Below are 9,842 nucleotides of genomic sequence, written 5' to 3'. Positions count from 1 at the left end.
ACTCTAAATGCATTAAAAAAATTAAAATTTATCCCTATTAAACACTTGTATACGTATCCAAAATATCAGCTGTTATATGTAAAAAAACATCTTAGACTTGGACACATGTTGGTGTCCTGATTCAGAGTGGGAATTATCCATGATCAGTGTGATTAGGCCAAAGATAAAGACATGCAGTCGTCTCCGTTAAGTTGATTGCATAAATTCTTTAAATTTGTTTTTAAGTTGATAGGACATTGATATTTGTAGTTTGTAAGCAAAGACCTACCATTTGTGGAACTTTGATTTTGTGCCGCTACCCGAAATGAGCCCACAATTGCTAGAGGGAGACGATTCAGCACATATTTCTTGTGTTTTGAGCGTGTCCCATTACTTTATAATATATTTTGGAGAATCATATATATGATAAATACTTTATGAAAAATAAAAGAAATCTCAGTATAGGTGTGGGGACACATTCTCAGACTCTATTTTGTTTCAAGTACTTCCCATTCAGATATAGGTATAGAGATATGTTTCTTCATTGGCAAGGGCCATTTCTAAGAATACATAGCTGTGCTCAAGTTCCTGATATTGGCCATCATTGCTTTCAAGAATATATATATAACTTCTTTTCAATGTTTATACTGATTTTGCAGATTCTATTTATACATTGTAAAGTTGCAGGTGGTTTTAGCCGGAATAAGGCAGCAATACGAAGTCAAATACTCCTGACCTTGTAAAACTTGAGTAATAGAGCGCTTTCCAGATAACATCACAGTGGAAAGTACAAGATGAATTGCTAGTTTCAATATCATGTTAATTAGAAGATGAAAATCATCCAACAACTGCATTTCAAATGCAAGGGGACACTGTACAATATATGGCAACTTCAACACTAACTACAAGTTCTACATGTATTTTTCTTTGTCTCGAAAAAATAACTAATGATGCTGGAACCTCGTCCTACAATGAAGCCGGTAATTGTTCGAGCCATGAAAGTTTACTGGAACTAGGAAAGGTTACTACTGAATGAACGAAGAAACCACTGTGGTTATAGGTTAGCCGCATTGTGCACAAGAATGGCAAATTAGCAACCTCTTACTGCAAACAAAGAAGCCAAAACGGTCGGAAACTTGTAAGCAGACAAAGTCGCAATAGCACTACTCAACGCTTTGACCAAAGTAGCATACCGAGCATGTTACATCTCGCAAACATTTTAATAAATGTGAAGGATCTTGACCTGTTCATTCTTTGATTCCCGAAAAAAGGTAGACATAATCATCTTTCAGAAAATTTTCAAGAAGATCCAACTTGGAGCCTTGCTAATCGTGTTTGATGCCGTCCTAAATAAAATGCTGTGACAAGCCAAAGTAAACAAACCTGAAAATAAAAAGTAAAAGAAAACCTCCGTCAGCTTTGTTACAGAAAGACATACAGATAAGGTAAGTTAAATGTATAAATACAAGACTGGCAGATGGAAATTTATGAAGACATACAGGGAGTGCATAGAGAGAAACTGTGGATATCCGCCCTTTGAAAATGCTGAAAAGTAGTTTGTATATGGCAGCTGCTGCAGCATCCCCGAGTCGCTGGACAATTACATCTATGCATATCTGCAGCATTATGTTTTCAGGCAAACCATGATTAGGTGATTTTAGCATTTCAGAGACTAGTTCACTTCATAACATCCTAAGAAAGGGTTTTTTTTTTGGATAGAAAATCTACGAAGCATTGGATGCAATTTTGGTATGACATCTTTTAAGCCATATTTTGAAAATAAAAACTATTTGTGCATGGACTGGGAGAATACTTGAGGTGCTTCAATGAAACATGAGAGGCTCACTAAAATAAAAAGGAAGTCAAACACAAACATAAGATTGACATATACCGCATATCTGAAATTTCCACTACAAAATAGAACTTCCAAATTCCCTCAAAAGAATTGAGGGAGAAACTTAAAGAACACAATGATGAAATTTACGTACTTTAGCTTTGTATTTCTCATCCTCAGAAACAACAGTAAATAGGAGTTCTCTTCCAGGTTTGGTTACAACATAATTGACCACCTGCATGGTAATAAAAAGGCAAACAGTTATATGTACCTTACTGTTATGTTACTCATACTCAGGTGTGAATGTTGGATACGAGTATGTGTCCAACACCGTTATGTTCTTTTATTTTTTTATTGCATTTGGAGGATACTTGGAGGGTCGTATCTCTGTAACCGTGTCTGAAAATATGTTGGACACAAATGTAGAACATAAGTACTTCAAGAAAAATGAAGGGTTGGAGCAATAGCTTTACTGCCACAAAAGACAATTGATAATCTTCCTCTTCCTAACCTATCCCAGTTTGCTTTGAGAATTATAAATCTATAATATGTGATCTGAAATATAGCATAACTAATGACAGTGGCAAAACAGATTTCATGTAAAATCAGATAAGAAAGAAAAAAAACAGAATACATGAAAAGAAAGTCAATGTTGGCAAACCTTTCTTAGGGTCTCAGAAATGGCAATTACTATCCAAGTTGGCCATATGGCAACAGCAACCAGATTAGAGAAGGAAACAAATGGAGTGCAACATAGAGCTATAGTAACCCCCGCAACAGTAAGAATATGCCCCTGTAATAAGCGAAGACATAATAATGGTAAAAGCTAGGATAATAAATAGATGACAGGGCATAGCCAGAGATGATCTAGACCCCATAGGATGATAGATGTGAAAGAAAAAATTACACCAGAATCAAAATAGATAGCGTCAAGACCTGGAAAAAACAAATGAGTACCAAGAAAATACTTCATTTTCTTTATTGTTATGAGTAGATGTTAGTTCAAAATAATTGCAAAAACTCATCATAGGTATAGCATACTGTTAAGGTAAGTTGTCCAGCAAGGATAAAAACAGCAATAAAGCTATTGATCTGGCCAAACAATCTTCTTCTGCCAACCGAGCTTGCAACTGTCATGGCAATTACATTAACTTTCTGCAAATGAGTAATTAAGTATGTAAAAGAGATTAGAAAATTGTACCATGGCCAAACATATTATCGAACACATAACACTAAACTGAAAAGCCCTGACAGAACAAATTAAACACTACGGACTTCTTTTAGCATATACTTAGATGCAACCTCAAGCACAAAATAAAAAGGCAAAAACTAAAAGCTCCCTAAAAATTTAAACTATGGCAACAGAACTCTCTGATTTGAAGCCCTAACCTAGTGAAACATGATCAACACAGACAAAGAATGCACAAGTACCTTAGAATCTCAGAGATCAATATAGGAGGGAATCGTGCTTTTACTATTCATTAATTCTTCCCTATGAACTTGATTATGCATACAATCCCTACAAAAGCTCATAAATGACATTTTAGTTTTACAATTGACTTTCTTGAGGCAATCCTAGATCCATCAATGATCTATAATATCAAGTTCCATATGGATTTTATTTTTTCTCTTACAAGAAACACTTGATTTTACAAACTACTAGATACTGTACCTTGTACCAATCATAATTATCAATAGAAAAAGAGCCCCAGAATATGCATGCCAAAGCTTAGTAGCAGTATTTAGCATGCATGGTTAGCAAATTCAAGCTATATCTGTGCATCAAGATAGCATTTTTACCTGAAAGTAGAAGAAAGAGGAAACAACTGCACTCAACCAGAGGAACAATGACACGTGCAACAAATAGGTCGATGACAATACAAGTCGCAGTCCATCTAAGATAGCCCAAAGTTCAGGCTTCACTGAAGAGGTAGTTAGTTTAGGAGAAGAAACTTTGAGAGCTGATACAGTCTGCTCATCATCATCTTCATCTTTTTGTTGATCCGAGTCAGCTCTTCTAAAAGGAATCACAATAAAGTTAGAAAGTACAAGGTTCAATCCTCAAAACATGCATGCAGGTTAGCCAGAAACTTCCGAAGGTAAAACAGAAGCATCTAGCATCCATATTTTACAGACAAGCTGAGATTGATGAAGTAGTCACTTTATATGATGTACTGCTTCTTTTAACATCTAACATGGCATCCATCAATCAGACGCCTGCTACCCCGTGAAATTGTATGAGTAGACATATCAAGCTAAGACATTATTTGGTGACCTAAATCTCATTAGGTCGGTGTGAATAAATCTAGATGTCATCCAAAATGGTGAAGTATGATAGGCAGAATACCAATAATTGTTCAGGGAAATAAACATCATAGTTCACAGATGTAAGGGCTTTCCTTACTCGCATACAAATCATATAACAATGTATTCCAATAACCATAAACTCCTCACCCCCACCCCCCACCCCAAAAAAAAATTAAAAATAAAAATCTTTAAGAGATATGCAAACATAAGGATTTAGCTAACCTGATAGGAAATAACTCTTCAGGGATATAACCTATATCCTTGTTGATCCCTTTTGATGACTGTGCTGCTAGTTCCATCAAAACGGCAGCAAATAGGAGAAGATCTGCAATTGAACACTTCCCACTGTAAAAAAACCAAAGACAGAGAAAGAGAGGGGGGAAGGGTAGAGAAAAGTAGTAAAAACCAGATATTGACAATCTGACATTCAAAGAATCAACTGGGCGTACATACATGAACCCAGCCAAGCCATTCCTGTGGCAAACAAAGACCCAAAGAGCTGGCCAAGTGTTGCACCAGCACCAATGAAACCAAACAATCTTGACCCTGACTGAAGCAAAGCAGAAATTGAGCGCAAGCAGGATATCATAAGCTTCATAAGAGAAACAGAAAGTGTCAATACCTCACTATCCATGACATCAATTACTCTAGCCCAGGTTGAAGATATTGTGATAAGATTAAGCAAGGCAACCTTCCATACAAACAAGAAAACAGAAACAGAAAGTTTCCATTATTAAAACTTAAAATACTAGATAATAGTTGGCAGGCAAAATTAATGACAAATAGATCAAGTGTTGTCATACCCAGAGGAACAATCCAATTCTAACTGAAACATAAAACCAACCATGGTTTCCCCAACCTTGAGCATCAATAGGGCTGTCATGACCAATACCGACTTTAAGTTCGGTGGAAATCCCAACTGAATTCTACAAACAGTTTGCACCACATGTTAGTACAAAATTATATGAAGAACCAATTTCTGATGACAAACAAGGATCAAACATGAGAACAACACCACCATGTGGACTTTTTGGATTACCTTTGAATGGGATTGTAAAGTCTCCGTTGATGAAGTATGCCATAGAATGAAGAACACAACAAGTGATACACTAAAAAGCCTGTGTATAAAAACCAAAGCCTGTAATTTCAAGAAGGACCAATTAGAGGACAATATATAACAAAACATGAAGAATATTACCGGCATGAAACGGTTATGGACCTCACAGATTTCTTCTCAAGGATATTGAAAGGCTAAAGTGACAAAGTACAACAGACAGTTGTGCATAGACCACTGAGGCAAATGATCCCAAACTTAAATAAAACATCGATACATTGACCTAATGAAAAACCCCGAACAATGCCAATAAAATGCAACATTGTATCACTATGTTGGCATGTTCTGAAAGTAATATATTAAAATCAATAAGAGGCCATACAACATGGCAAAATTACTTAAACAACCATATACGAAAGGTGGATGACAAAATCATTTCCATTATTGTTTGGTTCAATGATTAAGGGCATGCATTACCGCACAAAAAAACCTTCCGCGGATCACATGTATGGTGGTATTCCCTAAAGGAAGCTAAAAGTCTCAGCTTCAAGACCATTTAAGTGAGGGATCGCAGAAAGTAACCTTCCAATGTTTAGCTAAACAAATTGGCACCTAAATCTTAAATATATTAAGTTCTGCAAAAGCCACTTTATCACCTATACTAACAACAAAGAGAGCTAAAGTTTCTAATTCACTTCTCTCAAGACCCCACTCTCGGAACCATTTCCAGGTCAGTCACTCTGTTCACCGGTATTATCGACTACAATAAGAGATAGACTTTATAATTCATCTGTCCCAGAACTCTACTCTACCGGAACCATAACTAGGTTGTAACTCTCTAGTCTCTACATAAACCAAGTACAAATTAACAGCAACTCAGTCATACTTGTTTAAAGTAAAATTACGCACTTTGTTATCAATGAAAGTTAAACTGTCCACGCTTAGTTCTTCAAAACTATGATTAGGTTATATATCCGAATTCAATATTTTACTTATAAAATAAAACGGAGCAGAAAATTCAATAACAAAAGAGCCAAACTTTCCACTTCACCCCTAAACTTTTATATATAAATACAGCCCATTTTCAACATTTCAGTAAAATTCTAAAAATCCAAGAATAAAAGCAATAAAGAAAATGAAATATGAAGTGAATTGAGATTTACCTTGACTTTGGAAAGATTAGGCAAAGAGAAGATGAGAGTAGAAAGAGGAGCAGCTATCAAAGTCAACACTAAAGACCCAACAAACAATTCAGGCAAATTAGATAATCCCAATGAAATTGCCCCTTCATCCCTCAATGGCAGCACCACAAAATAAGCACTCAAAATCTGGGGGAAAAAACAAAACAAACAAACAAAAAAAACCCAATTCAAAATTAAGACAATTTAATTAAAATTAAAATTAATTATGGAATGAGTTAATATTATTAACTTACAAAGAAGAAACATGAAGAAGAATGGAGCAAAGCAGAGATCTCATGAGGATGCACTGTTACGAAAATGGAGATGAATGCATCTAAACGCCGCCGACTAATTAATTCTATCATTTATTTATTTATGTGTATATAAATTGGTTGGATTATTCAGTTGAAAATGGAGAATTGGATCAAAGAAAGAAGCTTGATTTCAACATCAATGGAGACATATACAGATGATCTCAAAGCAGAGACCTTCGTTTTTTAACGTTAATTAAACAATTTCATCAGAGCCCCATTGGTGTAGATTATTTAGCTTTTTGCCTCAGTATAATTTACTATTATAAAATGTGCTCCTTAATTTTCACATTCTTTAAAACAAGACTAATTTGTAAGGTGAACGACCATGGCACTTTGCACGGGATATTTTATAAAGTTATTTATCATAATATACATTTTTTTGACACTAATAAATATTAAATTTTTATGCAAGTGTTGAATAGAATGTACAAAATATATGTGTGTCGAAGTCCTTCTAACACAATTTTTACCTAGAATTTTGTACTTTGTTGTTAAAAACACAAATTCGAGTTGGGGTAAAAACTCGACTCCCATAAGTGTTGGGTTCAGACAATTTTTTGACTCATTAAAGTCAACACCCATGATGTTGACCATTTTATCTCAAGTTAATCACCCTCTTCCCCTCTCCTAAAAACTTTACAGTTTTCCAAACAAAATAAAAAAATCATTCTGAAAAAACTCTCCCAAAAATTCTTTTGAATATCTACAAACCTTAAACCATTCCAACTACTTACAAAGTTTCTATAACTCACTTAAATCGTTTTTTTCCATAATTCATGAATCAGTGCCATAAAAATTGTCATCAGTTTTTGTAGTCAATTTTATGTTATTATTGTGCTTAACAAATGTTAATAGTAAATTTGTAAGTATTTTTATAACCAATGTCATGTTATTATGTTGTTGCGATTGTCGAATATGTTTAACGTATGGTATAAGAAAGTTGTGTTATTGTATATGGTTATCATTGTAGTAAGTGTTAATTTTGTTAGATTATTTGTTATTAAGAATTGTTGGGATCGTTAGAATTGTTATGTTGTTATTGTTGTTACATTTTTCGAATATGTTCTACATATGAATAAGGAAGGTCTATTTTTATTTATGTGTTGACAATTTATTAAACCTTATATTTGGGGTATGCTAATTACTTGGTGAATTTCAAGCCCGTTATGGAAGATCATGCTGCTAGAAAATATGTATATTGATAATTGATTAGGATTGAAATTCCTTAAAGTAATCCCTTAGATTATGGACTTCGAATTGGATTGTGATTATGATGTTGAGTTGTCAATAGTCCATATTTATCGTGTATATTATTATATTGTACTACTATTGATTGGATTACTGTTTTATTGGGATTGTATTAAATCTTCTATTGTAAGCAAGTTTTGAAATCATGTTTATATATTTGAGAGACTTGCATAGGAAAATGTACTAATTATTAGGCACTTAATCTATTCTTATGAGAATATTTTTTTGTAAGAGTGATGTTTTTACAGTAAAACTTGTTAATGTGGTTTTACTTGCTATGACTACAAAGGGTGTTCATAGTGGTGAGAGTATTGTATCTTCAAAGTGCAAGAGTGAGGGAAACGATCACGGTGTGTGTGATTGAGTAGGTTGACTTTGTAATTGTTGAAGAGAGTGCATATTTCTCATTGAGCTAGGCTCTACGGACGTAGGGAAATAGAACTGTGTAATCATATTCTAATGTTATGTGTGTTTTCTGTTTTTTCATTTAGTGCCTAGAGAAGTGCTCACCAACTTAGGCACCAATTTTTTAGGGTTGTTTTTTCTCTTATCGACACCTTTTTTGTTAACATTTGTAATGTTGAAATTTAATATTTGATTAGCTTTAAATGGGAAGATGGAAAATTGATTTATGACACAAATCGTTTAAATGGATACATGATTTCAACTAATGATAGAACTGTATGCCAATCTGAATCTCTTTTTAACATAACCTTTAAGAAATATGTTTCCTTAGAGAGAACAAAAAGGAGAATTTTGAAGAAAATCCATGATGGAACTACCAAATGGATATCCAATTTCAAGTACACATTTTTTAGGTCTAGTAGAAAGGGAGTAAATACGTTGTAGTGGGTCTCAATAATGATAAAGCTGTTGATACTACGGTGTTTGGGCACTAAGAAAGTGTGGATGTTGCAATGGAGTTGTTAGTGCAAGTCGAAGATATTCTTGATGCTAGGTATAAAATTTTGAATTATGCAAGCATTTCGCCTATCTCGGTGCCAACATATCATTTAGAAATTCCATCAATACCAGATATTTTGGGGTTCTTTTCCTTATATTTAGAAGTCCCGAAGAATCCTTCAATGTCGAATATTCCTAGTACATATCTTGATACCATACTCAGGAATTTATAATGTTGGGTATTCATGAGTTGTATAACAAGATGTTGGTTTTGCTTGTAGGTGGCAATCTCTAATAAATATAGTCTAAGATGAAGCTCAACCTACCTCATTTGATGTGTTCACGGAACCAGAACGTCGTGATGATGACATTGATGACTTCACTAGAGTCGAAACTAAAGCCCAAGTCCGAGAAGAAATCGATGTTTAAGTTATAAGTGCCAATGGTCCCAAGTCGTAAGATGAACCAATAGTTTTTATCGTCATCGTAGATATGAGTCGTCAAGTTATTATTGAAGCACTAGGTGGTAACATTCATAGGCATGAATTTTTTGTCTTATTGATAACAATGGTGTGCTTGTAGTTAGCTTAATTTTTCCATCAAAATATGTTGCAAAGAGAATAATCAAGGACGGAGAATCGGTGGATTTCAAGGTCATGAAGTCTAATACCAACATTTATGTGTGTAAATGCATTAAATACAACTAAGATTACATGTGGACCAATTTGGTAGCTTATATATAGAAGAAATAAATATGGGAATTTTGCAAATATAACAACCTACATATGTGTGGTGCAACAAGGGTCTCACAAGATCATTTGAACTTGAATTCCAGTTTAATCTATGATTCCATTATTACATTAAATGACACAAATTCGACTACATCTTCAAATGTGGTTGTTGTTTCACCGTAGGAAAAGTGGTAACTAAGAGTTTCTAATATCTACCTTTCCACCAAGGTTGTAAGAAACAACGACCATATTGGTATGTGAAGTATTTTAACCACTTCAAAAAACCTGCTA

The 9,842-nt window shown here is 34.3% G+C and overlaps 1 protein-coding gene across 8 annotated transcripts; it reads right to left on the bottom strand.

Annotated features, from left to right (window-relative positions):
* Positions 1 to 778: 778 nt before the first annotated feature.
* Positions 779 to 6,942, bottom strand: LOC121222465 (uncharacterized). Of its 8 annotated transcripts, none has more exons than XR_005919765.1 (14): positions 6,610 to 6,942; positions 6,338 to 6,502; positions 5,160 to 5,258; positions 4,924 to 5,046; positions 4,743 to 4,811; positions 4,574 to 4,670; positions 4,343 to 4,445; positions 3,614 to 3,830; positions 2,855 to 2,968; positions 2,475 to 2,606; positions 1,968 to 2,048; positions 1,479 to 1,595; positions 1,223 to 1,362; positions 779 to 1,083 (listed from the first exon to the last, which is right to left on the bottom strand). XR_005919765.1 is itself a non-coding variant. In XM_041103308.1 (13 exons), exons 1-13 carry the CDS (start codon positions 6,718 to 6,720, stop codon positions 1,279 to 1,281), a joined length of 1,512 nt encoding a protein of 503 aa, XP_040959242.1. In that variant the 5' UTR covers positions 6,721 to 6,889; the 3' UTR covers positions 779 to 1,278. The 8 variants fall into 8 exon arrangements, 1 of the variants encoding a protein (XP_040959242.1); XR_005919766.1 differs by having other exon boundaries at positions 1,173 to 1,362; positions 6,610 to 6,889; XR_005919767.1 differs by having other exon boundaries at positions 3,614 to 3,827; positions 6,610 to 6,889.
* Positions 6,943 to 9,842: the final 2,900 nt, after the last annotated feature.

The sequence above is a fragment of the Gossypium hirsutum genome, chromosome D10 (assembly GCF_007990345.1).
Source record: "Gossypium hirsutum isolate 1008001.06 chromosome D10, Gossypium_hirsutum_v2.1, whole genome shotgun sequence".
NCBI classification, from domain to species: Eukaryota; Viridiplantae; Streptophyta; class Magnoliopsida; order Malvales; family Malvaceae; genus Gossypium; species Gossypium hirsutum.
This window is presented reverse-complemented; position numbering and strand designations above follow the sequence as displayed.